At 45.7% G+C, this 24,079-nt stretch overlaps 1 protein-coding gene across 2 annotated transcripts; it reads left to right on the plus strand.

Annotated features, from left to right (window-relative positions):
- The first annotated feature begins 1,093 nt into the window (after window positions 1-1,093).
- LOC122420219 (V-set and transmembrane domain-containing protein 1-like) lies at window positions 1,094-21,983 on the plus strand. 2 transcript variants are annotated; one of them, XM_043435122.1, is made up of 8 exons: window positions 1,094-1,319; window positions 7,508-7,543; window positions 10,749-10,787; window positions 15,919-16,011; window positions 16,114-16,141; window positions 16,311-16,348; window positions 16,454-16,485; window positions 19,869-21,983. In XM_043435122.1, exons 1-8 carry the CDS (start codon window positions 1,286-1,288, stop codon window positions 19,986-19,988), a joined length of 420 nt encoding a protein of 139 aa, XP_043291057.1. In that variant the 5' UTR covers window positions 1,094-1,285; the 3' UTR covers window positions 19,989-21,983. The 2 variants fall into 2 exon arrangements, with proteins under 2 accessions (XP_043291057.1, XP_043291056.1); XM_043435121.1 differs by having other exon boundaries at window positions 1,119-1,319; window positions 16,311-16,347; window positions 16,450-16,485.
- The last annotated feature ends 2,096 nt before the right edge of the window (window positions 21,984-24,079 follow it).

Raw genomic sequence — 24,079 nt, forward strand, 5'->3', positions numbered from 1 at the left:
GCCCAGGGTTCCTCTGGCTGCGGAGAGCGGGGGCTCCTCTCTGGTGATGTGTGCGGGCTTCTCACTGCGGTGGCTTGTCTCTCTGTGGCCCACAGGCTCTAGGGCTCATGGGCTTCAGTAGCTGTGGTACATGGGCTTAGTTGTCCCACAGCATGTGGGATCTTCCCAGACCAGGGATTGAACCCATGTCCTTGCATTGGCAGGCAGATTCTTTACCACTGAGCCACCAAGGAAGCCCTATCTTGTAATAACTTTAAGAAAATCTATTTATTTAGACTGCTGGGTCTTTATTGCGGCACGTGGGCACCTCTCATTGTGGCGCACGGATTCTCCAGTTGAGGCAAACAGGCTTAGTTGCCCCATATGGGAATCTTAGTTCCCTTACCAGGGATGGGACATATGTACGCTGCTTTGGAAGGCAGATTCTTTACCACTGGAAGTCCCAGTAGTAAGTTTTAATGGAGTATAATTCATAAGAATCCTGAATCACTAGGTGGTACACCTGAAACTAATATAAGCCATTTATACTTCAATTAAAAAGTTAAAGTAAAGCTGTTTAAAAGACAAGTTATGAAAAAAAAAAAAAAAAGACAAGTTATGTTTTTAAACTCTTTCGTTTTGGGGTCTAGCCAATTAACAATGTTGTGAAAGGTTCAGGCGAACAGTGAGGGGACTCAGCTGTCCATCCACATGTATCCATTCTCTCCCAAGTTCCCATGTAACGCTGAGCAGAGTTCCCCGTGCTCCACAGTAGGACCTCGTTGGTTATCCATTTGAAATATAGCTGTGTGTACATGTCCGTCCCCAACTCCCTAACCTTCCCTTCCCCTCATCCTTCCCCCAGCCTCCCGTCACCATAAGTTCATTCTCTCTAAGTCTGTGAGTCTCTTTCTGTTTTGTAAGTTCATGTGCATCATTTCTTTTTAGAGTCCACATAGAAAGGATCTTACAGGGTACTCCTCCTTCTCTGCAAAGACAAACTATTTTAAGGGAAAACGTCTTGGGCCAGACTTCAGATGAGATCGGAGAGGTCTCAGGGTGGGTGGAGCCACACACACTAGATTTACGAGGAAGATGTTGTCACTGGTGGCTTCTGGCTTCCTGAGTCAGTTGTGAGAAGGAAATTGTACACCAGATGGTGGAGGAGCCAAGGGTCAGGGCGAAACCTCTGGCCACACATCCCCGGGACCGAGAGGGCAGGAGGGGGCTGTGGTCGCCCAGGCCCCTGTCTTCCTCTGAACTGCAGAACTGAAGGCGGGATCTTGGTCCGGACAGAAGGGACACCATGATCACGGAATTCCTGTCCCTGCTTTGCCTTGGTGAGTCTCCAGGGCTGGGACAGATGGGTTTGAGGGGGAGAATATTCACCGTGTAGTGGAGGTTACCATGGGGAATGTGGCAAGTACAGAAATGGTGGCCTCCGTGTACTAGGTACAAGCGACCTGTCACAGTTTTGTGGGCTGTGGTGTCTGCATGCCCTGGTTTTGGTGCCTGCACATAAGGGATGAGAAGCAGAGACATGTGGTAACACCCTCAGGGTACTCGGCTCAATAATGCACAGCTCAGATGGGACCTCCAAGTCGGTATCGTCTATGTACCACCATCTTGCCTTGAATGTCCCATTAGCATATGGGAGGCAGAGTCTACAGGTTGTGAAAGTCTGTGAGTTTGGTTATGAACAAGGAATATAGAACAGACATGTTATTACTGAGTCCAAGCTTGTAATGCTCACTGCATGATGGGCCAATAGCTTGAGAGATGAGTTGTTGGGGCAAAAAAATAGCACCAGTTGACCAAGAAGATGGTGGACTAATGTCCCAAAGAAACATCTTGCTGGGGGTCTGGCTGCTAGTTACTTTTATAGAACAAAGAGGGGGAAGTGAGGAGATGAAATTAAAAAAGGCAATAAATTATTGCAAATATTTCATACTTCTGGCCAGAATCCAGGAGGGATGTGTTAATTTCTTCTTTCCTGCAGTCATTCACAGGTGGGCCTGGTCAGGATATTTCCTGTGAGCTTAAGCAAAGGTATTCTAGCTCAAGACTCAGGCATGAGAAGCAGGGTTCATGGAGAAAAGCACTATGTATACCTTAGGCTTGCAGGCAACATCCCCTTAGTGATTAAGTTGTAGCAAAAACAACAGACTACAATGGTTAAAGTAAAAGAAACAGACCCAATATGGAGTCAGATTTGTTTTTCCCTATGACACCAAGGTGGGGCTTCCCTGGGGGCTCAGACGGTAAAGAATCCACCTGTGGTGCCGAGACTCGGATTCAATCCTGGGTCAGGAAGATCCCCTGGAGAAGGGAATGGCCACCCTCTCTATTATCCTTGCCTGGAGAATCCCATGGACAGAGGAGCCTGGCGGGCTACAGTCCATGGGGTCGCAAAGAGTTGGACACGACTAAGCACCGAACACTTCACCTCATGATACAAAGGCAGGAAGCGGTGGATAAGAACATTTTCTGACCAGCCATATCCTGAGCATGATTTTAAGCTGATATTCAACTTGAACATAAGGTGATCAAACAGACCTCAGCCTGTAGGAAGGAAGCCCTAGACTATGATCTTGGCCTGGTGTCTCCAGACTTTGGAAAGGCAGCCCCACCCGACTGAGTGCCCAGTTCCTCCTCTGTGAGTGGAGCTGGCTTCGGGAGGGGGGCGGCGGGGAGGACACGAAGCTCCCACCCGCGGGTTGCTTCCTCCTTCTTCTGGGCTAAGCCCTTCCCTTTGAGGTCACGCCTATCCCACACACGCATGTGAGTGTGAGAGGCGGCTGCTGGTCACCATACCCCAAACCTCCAGTCTCAGGACAGAATAAATGGGGCAGTCAAGAGACGGACCTCATTCTTCCCACACTTATTTCTTTGGGCTGCTGTAACAGACGACCGCAAATTGGGTGGCTTAAAACAACAGACGTCTATTCTCCCACCATTCTGGAGGCCAGAAGTCCAGAACCAGGGTGTCAGCAGGGCTGATTCCTCCTCGGGGCTCCAAGGGAGGGTCTGTTCCACGCCTCCCTCCTCGACTCTGGCTGGGAGATGACTAGGAATCCTTAGCACCCCTCAGCTTGTGGAGCCTCACATAGTCACATGGCCGTCTTCCCTTGGCATGTTCTGTCTCCAGGTCTCTTCCCAACCTCTTATCTTTTTTTTAATGATTAATAGATTCGTTTAAACAACAGTACATATAGTCATCAATGCCAGAATTAATGAGATGTTAAATGTTCAATCCAATTTTCCTTCCTGGATCAGTTTTTCTTTCCCATCTCTGTCAGTTTTGAAAACATAAAACTAGAAGAGGAGAGGCCCAATCCCAAAAAGAGCTCCTAAGACCAAGCTCTTGGGGGTGGGTCCGAAACTGGGATAGATATTTGCTGACCTTGCTTAGGTCTAACGAACCAAGGCAGGATCTTCAATAAGCCCTCAGTGGCGAGGGTCATTGCATTGAAGCTGGTACTCCCATTTAAACCAGGATCTTATGGCCAACAGGTTGGCTTGTGACTTCTGGGTTTCCAGAGATATATCCTATTCAGCTGGGTCAAGGGTAGTAGGTAGGGCGGCCAGGCTCACAGCTTGTACTTTGGGAGCAGTATCTTGGCAACCTGATGCACAACAGTGCCTGCCCTTCCAACTTCCTATGAGGACATCGGTCATATTGGGTTAGGGTTCCAGTCAACTCCAGTAGGACCTTGTGTAAACTGTCAGCTGAAAAAAATTGCACAACATAAACGTTGAGAGTTATGTTTTATTCAGTGGATGTTCTTAGGACTTCCAGCCCCAGAGACAGCATCACAAGTAATTCTGAAAAAACTGCTTCAAGGAGGCGAAGAGGGGAGCCAGGATGGATAGGAGTTTTGTAACTAAGGGCAGGTGGTCTGAACATCAAAACACTACTACTAATAAAAGAAAACCAGATATCTCAAACTAAGGAATTAGCACTTTTCTATGTATGAGAAGACGCAAGAGTCTGGGCTGACTGAAGTCATTCCCTGGATGTACACCTCAGCTGTCCGAGGCCAGCATCCTGTGTTTTCACATCCTGAGCTCCCCCGGGGCTCGCCGTGGGCAGTGGCTGAAGTCTGATGGCTGTGGGATGGCAGGCGTTCTTTGCTTCCTGCGTTGCCTCAGAGCTCACCAGCTCACTGTCAGAGGCGTGTGCAGTCACTGATGACGGTGACACCATTTGTTTACTGACGTGGCAGGCAGTGTTTAACTTCTCAGATGTCAGTGAGGACTCTGCACCCAGTTCCCATGTGTGTGAACATGGAGGGGTGGTTTCTCACACCACCAAGCAGCTGACTCAGCTGGTTGTCCTGCAATTCAACTCCATTCTGACACGAACTACCTGGCGATACTATCAGATCCCACAGATTAAGGGCTCCGTCCTAGAAGATGACCTCCCTCCCACTCCAAGTGCCAATCAAGAGCCCTGGTGGTTACCTGTGTTTCTGTCCAACTGGCTACAGACTGAAGGTTCTAACGAACCCCTCCTTGGGCCCATCAATTTGTTAGAACTCAAATTTGTGAGAACATGGAACACAGAGAAACATTTCACTCACTAGATTACCAATTTATTATAGAAGAATCTGGGCTTCCTGGGTAGCTCAGCAGGTAAAGAATCTGCCTGCAATGCAGGAGACCCTGGTTCGATTCCTGGGTCAGGAAGTTCCCCTGGAGAAGGGATAGGCTACTCACTCCAGCATTCTTGGGCTGCCCTGGTGGTTCAGATGGTAAAGAATCCACCTGCAATGTGGGAGACCTGGGTTTGATCCCTGGGTTGGGAAGATGCCCTGGAGGAGCACATGGCAACCCACTCCAGTATTCTTGCCTGGAGAATCTCAAGGCCAGAGGAGCCTGGTGGGCTACAGCCCATGGGGTCACAAAGAGCTGGACACAACTGAGCGACTAAGCACAGTACATAGAAGGATTTAACTCAGGAACAGCCAAATGGAAGAGGTGCACAGAGCCAAGTGTGAGGAAAAGGGCTTCTGAGCACATCACACTAAAAAAATCTCCACGTGTCCAACACGGAAGCTATCTTAACCCACCCTTTTGAGTTTCTATGGAGGCTTCACTACATAGATGAGAAACGGAATATTTCCTGCCGTATCAGTAAATAAAGGATGTCTCAGTCATCAGTGATTGAAGACACTTGAGGGTGAGCCCTGAGGGCACTCAGGAAGGAAAGAACACCTGCCGTCTAGCATGATCAGACTGCAGCCACTCCCCACAGCGCGCCCTGAGGGAACTCAGGGATCAGAAAACACAGGGATGCTGGCCGCAGACAGCTGAGGTCCATATCAAAGGGATGACTGCCGTGAGCCCAGACACTGGCGTCTTCCCATACTGAGAAAAGCACTAAATTCTTTAACCTGAGACATCTGATTTTCTTTTATTAACAGTAACATTTTGTTCTGACCTCCTGCCCTTTGTTGCAAAACTCATACATATCCTTCCCACCCCCCCCCCCACCCCCAGCAGTTCTCTCAGGGAACTGCTGAGAGATGCTGAGCATCTGAGAGATGCAGAACTACCTGAGATGCTGCCTCCTGGGCTTGAAGTCCTAAGGCTATCTGATGAATACAACATAACTCTCAACTTTTAGGTTTTGCATATTTTCTTAGTTGACATAGGCATGATTCATTGAATCACTGGCAACTGGTAATCTCCAGCCCTTCTTCTCTTCCTGGAGGTCGGGGTTGGGGGTGGGGGGTGGGTAAGACTGATAGTTCCTACCCTTTAATCACTTCGTTGTTTCCCTGGCAACCGGCCACCACCGTTAGGTTACCTAGAGACTTTTCCAAAAGTTATATTAACATAACAAAAGACACCTTTCCCTCTCACAACACTCAGGGAATTTTAGAGTTTGAGGAGCTCTGTACGGGAACCAGGGACAAAGACCCAATGTGTTTCTTATTATGTCACAACATCAAAGTAATTTTTCCTCTTCTCTGGGGAACTATAGATTCTAGTGTCACTCACCTCCTCCCTTTCTAGCTTGGAAATCGAGCAGCTCTCCACGCGGTGTATTTAAAGGCCATTGTTGCTGCTCAGTGACTCAGTCATGTCTGACTGTTTGCGACCCCGTGGCCTGTAGCCCACCAGGTTCCTCTGTCCATGAGATTCTCCAGGCAAGGATACAGGAGTGGGTTGCCATTTCGTTCTGCAGAGCCCATACTAAATGTTAAATGGATGATGCCTGGCTGAGTCAGGCAGAGAGGGTAGCTGTATGGTAAATGTCAGTTGCCATAGAGGACCCAGTAGATAATATAAGTGGGCACATGGCTGACATATGTGAAGAGTCTGTCAAATGATAGATTCTCACTGACTGGTAGTTATTTACTGCAATTACTTCCAGATAAATATGCTTACTTGTGTTGCCTACAGCTCCCTACGTCAGAATTCTACTAAGGCTTCAAGGAGTGATTCTTTTATCCTTCGCTTTTTCAAGCTACCCTACATGCCAGTATGTCTCTTCTTAGTGGCAAGTATGTCCATTGCAGCCAGTTCTCTGCCCATGTCCACTGTGGCCCTTTATTAAGAAAGACGGGACTTCCTTGGTGGCCCAGTGGCTAGGCCTCCATGGTCCCAGTCCAGGTGGTCGGGGTTTGATCCCTGGTTGGGGAATTAGATCCCATATGCTGCAGCTAAGACCCAGCACAGCCAAATAAGCAATTACAAAATAAATAGATATTTTTTAAAAAGAAAGATAAGTTCTGAGGATCTAATGGCCAGCATGGTGACGATGGTTAATAATACTGAAATTGGCTCAGAGAATGGATCTTAAACATTCTCCCCCCAACCCCGCTCCCCCCCACACATACAAGCTAACTATGTGAGCTGACTTATTTGTTAATTAGCTTCATGGTGGTGGTCATTGCACAATACATATGTGCATCCAGTCATCACATGTACACATTAATACAATCTTATTTGTCAAAAACAGAGAACTCCTTTCTCAGTTTTCACCTAGCCCTCAGTAAGGTTTCATGATGAAAAGTGAGTCTAAGGCAATCGTGTGCTTATTTAAAAAAAAAAAAAGAAAGAAAGGAAGAATGGGAATCAGCACTGGAGCAGAAGACTGGCTGATAACAGAGCTGAGATGCCTTTAGACTAAAAGCAGAGGAAAGAGGGACTAAAAAGAGACCACAAGACCTGGGGACACCCCCTACCCCCCTGACCACCCGGAAACCAATTTCCTGCCTATAGGTGCAGCCGCTGTAGCCAGAGCTAACGCGGGCTCCGTCCACTGCCAGGCGCCCAGTCCCTGCTTCCTCGTGAAGCTTGGGGGCTCGTGTTTTGAGTCCACACTTGAGTGGAAACAAGGGCTGGATCTCCTGAGTCACTCTCTGTCTAGATGTATATCTGCAGATCTAGATATATAACTGGATCACTTTGCTGTACACGGAAAACTAACCCAACAAATCAACTATACTTCAATTAAGAAAAAAAAAAAAAAAAAGACAAACATATACTTCCTCCCTCATGAGTGTTTCTCTTCCAGGGCTTTGTCTGGGCAATGAAGATGAGGAAAAGAATGGTAAGTCATCTCCCAACCTAGACTCTGTTCCCGCACCCCAAGTTTCACGACCTTTTCCCTTTCATCCTCTGAATTCTAGGAGGGTTTTGGTGGTCACCAAGATGAAGAGTCAAACTCCAAATTCTTTCCAGAGAAACTTCCCAACCCCTCCTCCATGCCTTGCCCAACTCAGAGGTTGGACGCGGCAGCAACGTGACCCTGACGTGCCAGTCTGATGTCCGGAATGCGACATTCACGCTGGGAAAGTCACAGGACTCTGGGTACAATAAAGGGCAGAACTCAACAGGAAGGCGGCTGAATTCCTCCTCACTCACCTGGAGCCTGGGCTTCCTTGGTGGCTCAGATGGTAAAGAACCTGCCTGCCAATGCAGAAGATGCGGGTTTGATATCTGGGTCAGGAAGATCCCCTGGAGGATGGCATGGCAACCCACTCCAGTACTCTTGCCTGGAGAATCCCAAGGAAAGAGGAGCCTGGAGGGCTACAGTCCACAGGGTCACAAAGAGTCGGATGTGAGTGAGCAACTATCCCGCCTAAGGTGGTCCTGGGCTCCTTGACAGGTGGTCTGGGCATATTTTCTCTCTGTCCTTCACCTTGGACAATCCCCCTCTTTATTTCTCAAACAGGGTAGTCTTGAATGTTTGGCAGATGTAACACAGAGAGCTCTCCAGCCATAAAATCCTTGGGTGCAGTCAGAGAGCCAATGCCTTTATCCAGGTGATGTCACTGACCCCGGGCACCTCACTGTAAAATGGACCCATGAAACCTGCTACCGAGAAGCTGTTTTCCCCATCCCAGAGCATAACTGAAAATGTGCTCTGCAAATCATGCTTTGCTATGCCCTGGAGGAGGAAATGGCAGCCCACTCCAGTATTCTTGCCTGGAAAATCCCACAGAGGAGCCTGGCAGGCTACAGACCACAGGGTTGCAAAGAGCCTGACACGACTAAATTGACTTAGTATGTAGTGACTGAACACCATCGCCACCTATGGAGTACAGAAAGGGGTCTGCGTGGCAGATTAACCGATGGTCCTCTGGGGGAAGGAGGGGTCCCTGTGACAGATGACCCCACTGGTGCTGACCTAACAATTCCCGACTGACTATTTAAGACAACATTTCTGGGCATGGGCTTCAAAGCTTCAATTAGATTCGGTATTGAGCCCTAGCACGGTCTACACAAATGATTCCATTTTGAGCCTATGATTTTTTTTTTCCTTTTTCTTTTAAAAGAATAATCAATTAATTTTTGGCTGTGATGGGTCTTTGCTGCTGCACATGGGCTTTCTCTAGCTGGGATGAATGGGGGCTGCTCTTTGCTGCGGTGCGCGGGCTTCTCATCGTGGGGGCTTCTCTTGTTGCAGAGCATGGGCTCTAGGTTCGAGGGCCTCAGTGGTTGCAGCTCGTGGGCTCAGCAGTTGTGACTCTCGGGGTTAGCTGCTCCACGGCATGTGGAATCTTCCTGGATTGGGGATCGAACCTGTGTCCCCTGCATTGGCAGGCGGATTCTTACCCACTGCACCACCAGGGAGGTCTGCCATTCCTTATTTTTGTACCCTCACTCCAACAACTAAAATTTGTCACTCATTCATGAGCAAAAGTGCCTTGTGGGAGCTGTGGGATCCACCACCAGACACCAAAGGCCCCAGGAGGGGCCTCACCCCCCTGGGAGTTGGATAACAGGCAGACAGACCTCAGTACTAGTCGTGGAACCAGCAACCTGATTCCAGCCCCTCTTGGCCATCGTCTGGGAGAACACGGACGTGGGTAGTACCTACAGACAGGAGAACGTTTGCAGATGTTTACTAATCAAGACTGAAGTATGGAGAAATGGAAAACTGGAACAGATCAATAACAGATAAAGAGATTGAATCAGCAATCAAAACTCCTGACAAAGAAAAGGGCAGGACCAGATGGTTTCACTGGTGAATTCCACCAAACATTTAAGGAAGAAATAACACCAGTCATTCCCAGACTCTTCGCAAAAACTTCAGTGGAAGGAACACTCCTGTGTTCATTTTACAAGGCCAGCATCACCTTGATGTCAGAACCAGACGAGGACACTGAAAGAAAGCTATAGACCGATATCCCTGATGAATACAGATGTGAAAGTTCTCAACAAAATCTTGGAAAGCAATTTTAACACTACGTTAAAAGACTCACACACCATGATCAAGTGAGATTTCTTCTTTATACCCAAGGATGGTTCAATATACAAGTCAATAAGTGTGATACACACTTTAATAGAATGAAGGATAAAAATCATATGTTCATCTTAACATACGTAAAAATTTTTGATAAAATAGATCATTTCAATATAAAAACTCTCAATAAATTGGGTGTAGCAGGAACATACTTCAACACAATAAAGGCCAATATAACAAGCCCACAGCTGAGGTCATACTTAATGGTGAAAAGTTGAAAGCTTTTCCTTTGATATCAGGAGTAAGGAAAAGATGCCCACCACTTCAATTCAACGTAATACTGGAAGTCCTCTCTGGAACAATTGGGAAAGACAGGAAAAAAAAAAAAAAAAAGGCATTCAAATTGGGAAGGAAGAAGTAAAAGTGCCTTCATTTGCAGATGTGATCTTATCTACAGAAAATTAGCAAAAATAAATACTTTAGCTACCTGATGTGAAGAGCCAATTCATTATGAAAGACCCTGATGCTGGGACAGATTGAAGGCAAAAAGAGAAGGGGAGGACAGAGGATGAGATGGTTAGATAGCATCACCGACTCAATGGACATGAATTTGACCAAACTGAGATAGGGGAGCGTGGCGTGCTGCAATCCATGGGGTCACTAAGAGTCGGACATCACTTAGCAACTGAACAACAACAGTATATCAACCAAAAAATCTTCTGCACAGCAAAATAAACAATCATCAACATGAAACGGCAACCTACCAAATGGGAGAGAATACTTGCACAATGCTGGTGCTCTTTCCTGGGATAGGATTGGAAGGTGGGGGATTAGTAGCGTTATTCATAAATATTTTTGTTATTAAAATAATACCAAGCTCCAAGAAGACTAACCTAGTGCTCTGGGCCGGGTTTGGGGACCCAGTGAGCACCTGGGGAATGAAAAAAACATTCTCCTCTCTGCTTCCCAAAGAGGGCACGAAGTCCGTAAATAGAACATGAGGGTTTATGTCCCCAAGGTTCCCATACAAACATTGTGATTCCTTGTCTCCTTTCCTCTTTTCTAGGGAACCAAGAGGAAAGCAAACCTGCCTCTTCACAGACAGGTAACATAATTAAAAGGGACTTGTTTCCCCAATTATATCCACCTCTGAAAACGCTGGTGAATAAAACAGCACAAGGTACATTGTCTGCTGTTTTTCGTGGTGAAAAGCTCTGGTGGAGTTTCGGGAAGGATGGGGGTGAGTCGGAATGACTAGTTTGGGGAATGGAACCGGGACCTGCGGAGCCTATACTTTGGGATGATGTATGATCAAACACTTGCTAAAACTTTCAAGTTCTCAAAAAACAGGGAATGTTAATTTTTTTTTTTTTCTGATACTGGTTTTCCACAAAGAATTGACTAAGTTTCTACCCTCAGTCCAGTTCAGTTCAGTTGCTCAGTCATGTCCGATTCTTTGTGGTCCCACGGACTGCAGCACGCCAGGCCTCCCTGTCCTTCACCAGCTCCTGGAGTTTACTTACACTCATGTCCATTGAGGCGGTGATGCCATCCAACCATCTCATCCTCTGTTGTCCCCTTATCCTCCCACCTTCAATCTTTCCCAGCATCAGGATCTTTTCAAGTGAGTCAGCTCTTCGCATCAGGTGGCCAAAGTATTGGAGTTTTAGTTTCAGCATCAGTCCTTCCAATGAATATTCAGGACTGATTTCCTTTAGGAGAAATTCTCATAAAAACTAGGGCTTTCTGAAGGCTTAGACTGAAACGGGCTTATCCATCACGGATTCATTTTTGCTGTGCCATGCAGCTTGGGGGATCTTAATTCCCTGACCTGGGCTTCCCAGGTGGCTCAGTGGTAAAGAATGCGCCTGCCAATGCAGGAGACTCAGAGTCAATCTCTGGTTGGGGAGACCCCCTGGAGGAGGAAATGGCAACCCACTCCAGTATTCTTGCCTGGAAAATCCCACAGACAGAGGAGCCTGGTGGGCTACAGTCATGGAGTCACAAAGAATCGGACACAACTTGGTGACTGAGCATATACATGCAATTCCCCAACCAGGAAGCGAACCCAGGCCCCGGGCCGTGGAAGCTGGAAGTCCTAACCACAGGACAAATGGGGAATTTACCTAGATGCTTGATCGTTTTTTCTTTCAGCAATGCATAACCCTCCTGCAATCTGCTCCACAGGGTCAAAATTGTTCAAGGTTGTCATTAGAGTCTATGCAAGTATAATAGAAATAATTTTTAAAAAGACATCCTTGGAGTGTTAGGTAGTTGGCAAAAAACAAAACAAAACAAAAAAAAAAACAAAAAAACGACATCCTTGGAAATTCTCTGGTGGCCTGGTGATTGGGACTCCACACTTCCATTGCAGGGGGCACAGGTTCCATCCCATGTGGCGTGGCCAAAAAAAAAAAAAGATTTCCTGCATCCTGTCCTTCCAAAATATGTATTTGCCTTCGAAAACATTTTTATTCAATATTAGCAGGCTGATGACTGCTACTCTGGCTCTGTGAACACAATGCGTTCCACAGTTTCTTGGAGAGATCTGAAATCTGACAGAGTCAGAGAGCTTGGAAGTATCAGAAATGGGAGATGGAAAGTCGAAGGGTTCGTGTTTTTAGCTCTTCTGTCATTGCTTTTCTTTTGTAGTTGGTATATTATTCACATCCCATAAAGTCACCCTTCTAAAGTGTACAAGGCAGAGGCATTTGGCACATTCACAGGGCTCTACACCACTCCTCTAATTCCCGAAATGAAGCTCCATCCAGCAGTCGGTCTTCGCTCCCTTCGATCCTGACACGCCTTGCCAATCTGTTCTCTGACTATGGTTTTGCCTCTTGCAGACATTTCATATAAAACGCAGTCCCACAGTATGAGGTCTGAAGACTGGCTTCTTTCACTTCCTACAATGTCTTCAAGGTTCACCTATGTTGTAACACGTATCAGTACTTCCATCCTTTTCATGGCTGAATAATATTCCATCATGTGGCCAGACCACATTTCGTTTATCCATTCATCAGTTGATGGACATTTGGGTGGTTTGTACCTTTCGGCTATTGTGAATAATGCTGCCATGGTGTACACGTATCTGAGCCCCTGCTTTCCATCAGGTATCTGAAAGAAGAAAGGAGAAAGTATAAGTCGATTAGTTGTATCTGACTCTTTATGACCTTGTGGACTACAGTCCACCAGGCTCCTCTGTCCATGGGATTCCCCAGGCAAGAATTCTGGAGTGGGTTGCCATTTCCTACTCCAGGGGATCTTCCTGACCCAGGAGTTGACCCTGGGTCTCCTGCAATGCAGGCAGATTCTGTACCGTCTGAGGCACCAGGGAAGCCCCTGATCGGGTATCTACTACCTAGAAGTAAAACTGCTGGGACACATGGTAACTTTTTGAGCAACAGATACGCCATCTCTGGAGAAGGAAATGGCAACCCACTCTAGTATTCTTGCCTAGGAAATCCCTTGGACAGAGGAGTCTGGTGGGCTACATTCCATGGGGTCACGAAAGAGTCAGACATGACTGAGCAACTAAACGACAAGAGGCTGTCTCCAGCCTACATACGTGCGCCTCCAGGCTACTGGAAAGGAACCCTCTGCTCTAATTCTGGGCAGAGATGACGATGAAGTTCATCCCCTAACTTTGCCACAAGGCCAGGCTTCCTTTCTGGGATTTCATGACCTGTGTCAAGCTGTATCCCACTGCTTGGTCAGATGCCTTAGATCAGTGTCACAGACCTTCTGCAAGTTAATTTTGGCAATGTGTCAATAGTTGATGTGAAATTTGGCCAGGATATGTGGCCATCTCAGGGCAAACCCAGTTCAGTGGGCTGTGGACAGTTTTGCAATCATTCACTTCTCATTTCTAGCGAACTGCACCATGAGATAAACTGTAGGGTCATCAAGGGGAGGGCTGAGAGCATAAGGCAAGGCTGATGTTCCTTTGCCGCCATCCAGGAACGGGTGTTTCTGCCCCACTTTTCCAAGTCCATGGGGCTGTGTGGCTCCCACAGATGTCCGCTGTTGGTAAAGGGGTGTCCCTGGGCCACTTAGGTTCCCAAGGCATTTTCTGGGCAGTACCCCACCACCACTACCGCCAACAGACACCAAAGTGCTTACGTGGGGAAGGGGGAGAAACCATGATCGAGCATGCCTAAGAATGGCAAAGGAATCTGGGGGACCATGGGCGGAGGGGCGCTGATAGCATCTGCTACAGAGGGAGGTGGGTGTGGGTGGGATGCCGTGTGAGAGAATGATCCTGATCACTGCAACCTCCTCATCCAACACCGTGAATCAGATGCTACACTGAGTGCTTCCGAGTCAGGGTTTTTCATCATCACGGCTCTCTTCAAGGGAGCTCTCCTTACCTCCCTTTCCTACACCTCCTTCCCCTCACCGCCCCCCCCCCCCGCCCGCCAGTTTCATGGAGGTATCATTGACAAATAAAGCGGTAAGATATTTAAAGTTACAATGTGATGATTTGATACAGGATAGGGGCTTCCCTGGTAGCTCAGTGGTAAAGAATCTGCCTGCATTGCAGGAGACGCAGAAGACTCAGGTTTGATCCCTGGGTGGGGAAGAGCCCCTGGAGAAGGAAACGATGACCCACTCTAGTATTCCTGCCTGGGAAATCCCATGGACAGAGGAACCTGGCAAGCTACAGCCCAAGGTGTCGCAAAGTTGGGCTTGACTTAGCAACTAAACAACAATACATTGTAGAAGGATTCTCCCCATAGAGTTAATTGCACATCACTCAACTCAAGTCATGTCAGGGGCTTCCCTTGTGGCTCAGCTGGTAAAGAATCCGTCTGCAATGTGGGAAATCTGGGTTCGATCCCTGGGTTGGGAAGATCCCCTGGAGAAGGGAAAGGCTACCCACTCCAGTATTCTGGCCTGGAGAATTCCATGGACTATATAGTCCATGGGGTCACAAAGAGTCAGACAGAACTGAGCGACTTGCACTAAAAGTGAAATTTTCACCTCATGTCATGTATTTGCTTTTTTTGTTTTTTGGTGAGAACACTTAAGATCTACTCTCCTAGTAAGTTTCATGATACGCTACAGTGCCATCAACTATGGTTTACGCTGTCCATTAGATCCTCAGACCTCAGTCATCTGAAACTTGTTTGTGCTCTTTGACCAACTTCTCCCCAAACACCCCACTGCCCAGCCTCTAGCAATCACTGTTTTACTCTCTGTTTCTATGAGTTTATTTTTGCTTTTTAAAATATTTATTTATTTGGCTGCACCAGGTCTTAGTTGCAGCTTGTGGGATCTGGTTCTCTGACCAGGGATTGAACTCAGACTCCCAGCATCGGGAGTGTATGTGCATATATACCACATCTTCTTTATCTGTTCATCTATCGATGGACACTGAGGTTGCTTCCTTACCTTGAGAAAATGATTCTTGGACTTTGATCCATCTGTTGCTGGACTTGTCTTCACTTCTGTAGCATCACAGTTAGTCTGGGTAAATGTGTTTCTCACTAGATCATGACTTACCTGGAAAAGGTTCAGAATGTCACTTCTCTTGAATGCCCACACCCAGGGGTCAGCACAGAGCTACCCCGACCTTGGGGCAGACTGGCCATAAAGGTTAGACATAGCAGCGTCCAAAGCCCATCCCAGCCATGTGAGTCTGGGGAACTCAGTTTAATTCCAGGTGCTTGATTTATGTATGAATGAAATGGGGATGGCAAACTTACCTTGTGTACTTATTGTCAAGATGAGAAAGAACAGGGAATTCCCTGGTGGTCCAGTGTTAGGACTCCAGGCCTTTACGCTAAAGGCCTGGGTTCAATCCCTAGTTGGGGAACCAACATCCTGCAAGCTTCATGGCAAAAAAAAAAAATTAATACAGAAAATTTTTTTTACTGAGAAAACACTTGAGTGCTAATGGCTCACAGTTAATAAGTATTATTCCTGGGGATGAAACGTTTACTGGGTGTTTGCCATCTGCTGGGCACTGTGCTAGCCCTCTCTGTAGCCACTGACCCACTCCATCTCTCTACCAACCAGTAAAGCAGCCACAATTGCTATCCTCGATTTGATCGGGAAAACAAAAGCTTAGGGAGATGACGCAAATTCTCTCAAGCGATTGGACGTTCCAGCTGGGGGGGTGGCAGCTCCGAGTCTTGAAGCCAGGCTGTCTGGCTGCTTGTAACTCTTCTGCGAAGCTGCTCAGTGAATTCCCGGAGCCAGCCTGACTCTTGGCCCCGTTGTTCTCCCGCCAGATACCAGGGTCGTCTTCGTGGCCACCTTCAGCTGCCTCTCCCTCTTTCTCCTCTTCCTTGCCATCTTCTTCATCTACAGGTGCACTCAGCAAGGTGAGTTCAGAGCAGCGCGGGTTTCACACTCCAAGGAAGGGGACTAAAGTGAAGGATTCTCTAGGGAGATACATTCCTCTCTCTCTCTCTCTTTTTTAATAGATTCATCACAGGAAGAATCCACCAAGAGGTAGGTACACTTGACAGACGTCACGCCCTGCCTTAACTCCCACTCCACTCTTCAGAGACCCCGTCTGCACATCAGTGACTCTTACGCCCAGCCCCACCTCTCTCAGCCCTATCCCCCCCCACCCCCCAGATCTCCAGATCCCAGACTTGAACGCGTTTCTCTTTCTCAGAACCTGCCGTTCCAAAGTGTGCAAGCAGAGGGATGCAGGTAAGTCATCAGGGACGAAACCAGGAGGAAACTTGGGATGGAGAGACTACGATCTGACTCTTGCCATCTGAGAACTGAGTTTTGTCTCCTTGTACTCACACGCAGATGCACCCATGCTGGAAAGGATATCTGAATCGGTGAGTTCTCCCCCATGGAATAACCCAAGAGCTCATGTACCACCAGAGGCTGGTCTATCTGCCTCCTGGCTTAGCTCAAACGCTGGTTATATTCATGCGGCCATGTAATATTGAGTTGAAAAACATCTGAGGAACCCATAAAAAGAGAGTAGATAGGAGGTTAACAGGGGCTGGGGGCAGGTGGGTAGGGGACCTAGGAAGATGACATTTAAGGGAACAAACTTGCAACTTGTAGATGAGTAAGTCCTGGGAATCTAACACACAGCTTGGGGATTATAGTCAGCAATACTGTATTGTATACGTCAAAGATGCTAGGAGGCTAGATCATAATTGTTCTCATCACGAAAAAGAAATGATAATTATGTGACAGGATGGAAGTGTTAGCAAGGTGGTACGCTATATCAATGTATCACATCAACATGAGTACACCTTAAAGATGCACAGGGTTACATATCAGTTACATCTCAAACAAACAAACAAACAAACAAAAAAACAGATGCTTTGAATTTCACAGTAGCTGGATTCCAGCTCCCAATGGCTATTTATCACCAGTGTGGTCTGAGACAAATCACAAAACCCCCATTAGAGGGGATACATGTATGTGGACAACTGATTCACTTTACTGTATCCCTGAAACTAACACAACATTGCAAGTCACCTATACTCCAATAAAAATTAAACAAACAAGACACAAACCCACATGATTTGGACCCTTCCTTTCCTGGTGGCTCAGATGGTAAAGAATCTGTCTGCAATGCAGGAGACCTGGGTTCAATCCCTGGGTTAGGAAGATGGCCTGGAGAAAGGAGAGGCAACCCATTCCTCTCCATAGACAGAGAAGCCCGGTGGGCTACAGCCCATGGGGTCACAGAGAGTCGGAGATGACTGAGTGACTAACACTTCTTCACGTCTTTCCTCCCATATCTAAGGGGAATCCAAATCCCCAGTTAAAAGGCTGTGTGAGTCTAATGATGTCATAAACGTAAAGGGTTTATTGGCATTTCTGACAGATTTTAAGTGTCAAATGGATGGCATGAAAGCATCATTTAACAAATATTAATCAATTTCAGTTCAGTTCAGTTCAGTTGCTCAGTCGTGTCCACGAACCGCGGCATGCTGGGCCTCCCTGTCCGTCACCAACTCCCGGAGTCTACCCAAACTCATGTCCGTCGAGTCGGTGATGCCATCCAACCATTTCATCCTCTGTTGTCCCCTTCTCCTCCTGCCTTCAATCTTTCCCAACATCAGGGTCTTTTCAAATGAGTCAGTTCTTCACATCAGGTGGCCAATGTATTGGAGTTTCAGCTTCAGCATCAGTCCTTCCAATGAACACCCAGGACTGATGTCCTTTAGGATGGACTGCTTGGATCTCCTTGCTCTCCAAGGGACTCTCAAGAGTCTTCTCCAACATCACAGTTCAAAAGCATCAATTCTTCTGCCCTCAGCTTTCTTTATAGTCCAAATCTCACATCCATACATGACCACTGGAAAAACCATAGCCTTGACTAGATGGACCTTTGTTGGCAAAGTAATGTCTCTGCTTTTTAATATGCTATCTAGGTTGGTCATAACTTTCCTTCCAAGCAGTAAGCATCTTTTAATTTCATGGCTGCAATCACCATCTGCAGTGATTTTGGAGCCTGAAAAAAATAAAGTCAGCCACTCTTTCCCCATCTATTTGCCATGAAGTGATGGGACTGGATGCCATGACCTTAGTTTTCTGAATGTTGAGCTTTAAGCCAACTTTTTCACTCTCGTCTTTCACTTTTATCAAGAGGCTCTTTAGTTCTTCACTTTCTGCCAAAAGGGTGGTGTCATCTGCATATCTGAGGTTATTGATATTTCTCCTGGCAATCTTGATTCCAGCTTGTGCTTCATCCATCAATTTACATCCATCATTTTTTTCTGTTTAAAATACTGCTTGTTGGGTGCATGCTCAGTCAGTCAGATATGTCCAACTCTTTGTGACCACATGGACTATAACCCCCCAGGTTCCTCTCTATACGGGATTTCCCAGGCAAAGAATACTGGAGTGGGTTTTCATTTCCTCCTCCAGGGAATCTTCCCAACCCTGGGATTGAACTGGCATCTCCTGCATCACCTGCATTGCAGGTGGATTCTTTACCACTGAGCCACCAGCCCCTAAAATACTTATTTGTTATTTAATATTAATCAGCATTATAACATCTAAGCGCAATAGCAAATAAAATTCACACCTTTTCCCACAGGGCACAGAGGTTCACTGGCTCATTCTTGAAGCCAAAGCAAGTTAAATAAAAGCATTAGCAGGGAATTCCTTGGTGATCCAGCAGTTAGGACTCTGTGCTTTCACCGTCGAGGGCCCAGGTTCAATCCCTGGTCAGCAACTAAGATGCTGCAAGCTACTGGCCAAAAAAAAAAAAAAAAATAGTAAAAGATTTAAACATTGTTGTGTTTAAAGCAATATTTATGTATGTTGCATTCATTTAGATATATATATATATAAATATTAAGTAATGGAAAAGCATAATTTATCACAAAGTAAATGTCAGTGATTAAATCTGGGCTATTTTAAGTGTTGGCTTAATAACCTTGATTAGCACATTGTTGATAATTATGATATTATGATAATGTCATGTTGTGATGGGATCCCTCCATACAACAGAATACTATTCAGCAGTAAAAGGAAGAAATTACAGATATACATGAGAAGTGACTGCACCTCAAAAACAGTTTGCTAGGTGAAAAAACTCAGATACAAAAAACTATATATAAAATTGTCCCATTTACATAAAATTTCCAGGAAAGGCAAATTAGTCATTGCTTATGGCTGGGGTGGGGGTGAAGGGCAGGGAGAGCAAGGCTTAACTGCAAACAAGCACAGGGAACTTTTGTGGGGCGATGGATATTCTCCCGCTGTATGGTGGTGATGGTTGTATTGTTCTACAAATTCACTAAAAGTCATGGAACTATACACTTATCACAGGGGCATTTTATGGTATATACATTATATCTCAGCAGCATTATTTTTTAAAATACAATACTATGTCACCAGTAGGTATGCATATAGGAGGGCAGTTCTTATTCTCAAAACCTACGTTTGCACTGATTTTTAATAAGCACACGTTACCACTGATTGATGGTATCCTGTTATGGGAGTCGAAAGCATGGCTATCCTAGAACGTGTTGTCCAACAGAACTTCCTGCGATGAGGGGAACAGCCTACAGCTGTGCTGTCCCGTACACATCCCAGCCTCCCGCCGCATCTGAAATGCAACTGGTGAGACTGAGGACCTCAGTTTGAGTTTAGCTGACATTTGTCTGAAGTTGAATGGCCATGTGTGGCTCCTGGCTACCCTACTGCAGAACTCAGCTCCACAAGCCTGTCTCTCTTCTCCCCAAAGCCTGAAGAGCCCGAGGGGGTGACCTACGCCCAGCTAAACACCACAGTGCTGTCCGGGGCAGCTTCTGTCCCCGCCGAGGAGACCCCAAGTTCCTGTGACTACACAACGGTGAAGGTGTAGCACCGAGAGAAGAGCTTTCCTCCGGGAGGGAGAGTGTGGATTAACACAGCTGGGATGGCCGGACTTGGGAAAATCCAGGGGACTCTGTCCTTGGCTCATTTATTCATAATAAGAGAATTACGTTTCCCTTCTTGCTTCCCCTCCTCTCAAAAATTACGGGGTGAGTTTTCACGAGACTTGGAGTGTCACCTTAGTATGAAAGTGTTAGTCGCTCAGTCGTGTCCGACTCTTTGCGACCCCATGGACTGTAGCCCACCAGGCTCACCTGCCCATGGGCTGTCCCAGGCACGAATACTGGAGGGGGTTGCCATTTCCTTCCCCAAGGGATCTTCCTGACCCAGGGGATCAAACCCCGGTCTCCTGCATTGCAGGTGGATTCTTTACCCTCTGACCCACCAGGGAGGGTTTGAATGAAATCATAGGCTAAGAATACGTACTGTACCTACAGGCTGGTGGGACTGGGAATATTCACTTAGGGAGTTCAGGACGACATCATGCAAATGGAAAATGTTCCTCAGAGAAGACTACGTGCCCCCACAGACACAGGGATTTCACAAAAGGAGCAGAAAAAACGGCCCTGGAGGGAGATACTTGTGAATTAACAAAAAGCATCCCTAAGTAGCACACACCTAGGATAGCGGCTGGAAGTATTTGGTTCCTGATTCTTTCAAGCCCGCTAGTCTCAAGACCAGTTTCCTCTCTGCTAAGAATGAAAGTGTTTTCTTACTGCATCATATTTCTGTTTTTATTCTTATTATTAAAATCAAGGGCTGCAATAAAGTTAGACTTACAGAATCTATGTGGATTCTGTCACTTGGCACCCTTAACTTAATGAACTCATGTGAATACAGCATTTTGAGGATTTTTTTCTGAGTGTGGACTTTTTTGTGTAGATGACAGTAGTACTGAATAACTGCGTCTGGATAAGCCCGGGTATATGAGCTTTGCTTCCAAAGTTGCATCACTCAATTAGGTTTGCAAGTCATTTAAAAATATGTGGATGGATCAAAGTATAAATATTTGGAATGTATATATGAATATTCTTCACTCAATAGCATACACTGGATAGCTTTCTTTTTTTCGGGCGTGCCTGCAGCTTGTGGGATCTTAGCCCTCCTACCAGGGATTGAACCCAGGCCCTCAGCAGGGAAAGCCTGGAGTCCTAACCACTGGACTGCCAGGGAATTCCCTAGATAACTTTTCTTCAAGTTTTTAAATTATGAAATACTTCTGTCATAAAGAAAAACACCCCAAAATATAAGTGGAAATAAGCACACTGACCTTATTTTCAAACCATGAACACTTTGCTGTGTTTTTATTCTATCCCTCCCAGTCTATTTCCCTCCCTCTTTTTCTAAGAGGTCAACATTACTCAGAGTAGTATATATTATACTGATGGATTTTTTCATACTTTTACTCCTCAAGCATCTATCAACAGTCAATATATTATATTTTATTGTTATTACATTATACAAACATAGGGAATCATTGTTACAATTCTGTCACCTTTTTTAATTTCCATCAACATTATGCTTTTGAAATTCATCCAGGTGATTTTTGAATATCCATTTCCTTGCTTGCTGCACAGAATTCAGTTGTTCACCATACCATGGAATATTACTCAGCCCCAAAAAAGGATGAAGCACTGGTGCATGCCATGACCTGGATGACATTGGGAAACATTATGCTAAGACACAGAAAGCTGTGCCTCATAGCATTTTATTTATATGAAATATCCAGAATGGACAGATCCTTAGAGAGAGAAAGTGGATTAATGGCTGCCGTTGATGGTTGCCATTAGTTGGAGAGAAGGAGGAAGGGGGAGTGACTAGGAACGGGCATGGGCACCTTCTTGGGTTGATGACGGTGTTGTGGAATTAGTCAGTGGTGACAGTCACTCAGCCGTGTGAATAAAGACCACTGGACTGTACGCCTTAGAAGTATAGGTCTTACGGTATGTGATTACAGCTCAATAAAAGAAAACTTTAAAAAGCATACTTGGTTGTATGCACAAACCTTGGTTTCCCTTTGTTCCCTCCTGGACTGCTAGATATTTGGGTTCTTCTCCTGCTTTGCTGTCAGCAAAATGCTGCAGTTAAACATCTTTGGAACCTGCCTTCTTGCTCACATCTCTTGTGATCTCTTGAGGTTTATATTTAGGAGTAAAATCTGTCTTCTGTGACGTCCACAACTTTCATCCCACTGGAAAAGGCAAATTGATAACTAAGGTGGTTTCCCCCATTTATTCTTCCACCAAGGATGTATAAGCTTCCAGTTCCTTGAGTCATTACCAATTCACACACACACACACACACACACACACACACAACTTTGTAATTTTTGCTGATTAAAATATGTGAACTGGTAACCTATACTTTGGCCACCTGATGCAAAGAACGGACTCATTGGAAAAGACCCTGATGCTGGGAAAGATTGAAGGCAGGAGGAGAAGGGGACGACAGAGGATGAGACGGTTGGATGGCATCACCGACTCAATGAACGAGAGTTTGAGCAAACTCTGAGAGATGGTGATAGACAGGCAAGCCTGGTGTGTTGCAGTCCATGGGGTCACAAGGAGTCAGACACGACTGAGCGACTGAACAAAAAAACCTATTTTAAGCTGTGTATATAAAGATACCTCGTTGTTGTTTTAATTTGCATTTTCCTGATTACAAATGAGGAATATTGACCATTTGGGGTTTCTTTGCTGTGAATTGATGGTATCTAGCCATTGTTCACTTTTCTATTGAATAGCTGGTATTAATATTTTCCTCACTGACTTAAAGGACATAAGTACATAGTAGGCACACCTGTCCTTGGTAAGCTATCCATTGCAAAGACTCTTTTAAGTCTGACTCATATTTTCATTCTTCTTTGTATTTCTTAATACTAGTTACTCTAAGTAATTCATCTTTTTATTTATATTTTGAGAGACTTCTTTGTGTCTGGAAGCTTCATTCGGGAACATACTCTCTCGTGGTGGAGGTGGTTTAGTCACTAAGTCATGTCCGACTCTCAGGACTGCATAGACTGTACCCCGCCAGGCTCCTCTGTCTGTGGGATTTCTCGGGCAAGAATACTAGATTGGGTTGCCATTTCCTTTTCCAATACTCTCTTATATATTCTTCTAAATTTCAATTTTAAAAAGCTTGTTTCTCATATTTAATCCATCTGAAATTAATTTTTGCCAAGGACTGAGGTAAAGGTCTAATTTTTCCGTCTGGATAATCAACTGTCCCAGTACTTCTTATTATTTATTCATTTATTTTGAATTTTTGGATGCACCGCACAGCATGTAGGATATTAGCTCCCCCACCAGGAATTGAACAAGCTCAACCAGCAGTGAAAGTGCAGAGTCTTAACCCCTGGACCACTAGGGAAATCCCCCAGGATCATTTATTAAAAGGAGGGACGTGCCCCCAGGACCCCTTAATGAAAGGCTTGTTCCTTTTCATTCTAGCTCTGCTTTCAATTTGATGAAATATGACCATTTCTGTTTCATCTGCACCACCTTCCATTGCCAGCATAGCTCATATAGTTGGATGGAAATGACAGACTGAAAAACCGAACTTGAAAAGACTTTAAAACAATAAAGAGAGAAGGAAGGAATGTGAAAAGGAAGGCAGGAAGGAAAGAGGGAGGGAAGGAACTGAATCACGTCACCAAACTAAGGAAAAGACGCTGGAGATAGCCTCAGACAACTATATCCACATACCCAAATGCTATTTTTTCCCTTACGTCTCTCATCTATTCTATTTCTGTGTTATCATTATTATTCATACCAGCTGTCCCTATGAGTCTGGAATTGATAGTGACGAGTCTAGGCTCACAGCCTTGCAGACTTCCAGCCAAAGAGGTAAAGGCTGGTGGTGGGGGTGGGGAAAGGGCTCCTACTTACTGGATCAATTTAGAAAAAGATATTACTGGCTATCTTTGGAAGATGCTAGAAACACAACTTTAAAAAATTTTAAATGCCAAAGAAAGCAAGCAAGCATTTCTCCTGCCTTTCATTTATAACCTGTACCTCAGGAAAACCAAACAGATGAAGAAGCCAAGATTCTGCTCATGTGGTTACTACAGCTAATACATAA

This window comes from Cervus canadensis, chromosome 18 (genome assembly GCF_019320065.1).
Source record: "Cervus canadensis isolate Bull #8, Minnesota chromosome 18, ASM1932006v1, whole genome shotgun sequence".
Classification (NCBI taxonomy): domain Eukaryota; kingdom Metazoa; phylum Chordata; class Mammalia; order Artiodactyla; family Cervidae; genus Cervus; species Cervus canadensis.

Excerpts from the sequence above, each read along its gene's own strand:
- LOC122420219 (XM_043435121.1), top strand. The coding sequence starts at position 1,286 with ATGATCACGGAATTCCTGTCCCTGCTTTGCCTTG. Across the intron at positions 7,544-10,748 it reads TGAAGATGAGGAAAAGAATG|GGAACCAAGAGGAAAGCAAA; the intron begins GTAAGTCATCTC and ends CCTCTTTTCTAG. Across the intron at positions 10,788-15,918 it reads ACCTGCCTCTTCACAGACAG|ATACCAGGGTCGTCTTCGTG; the intron begins GTAACATAATTA and ends TTCTCCCGCCAG.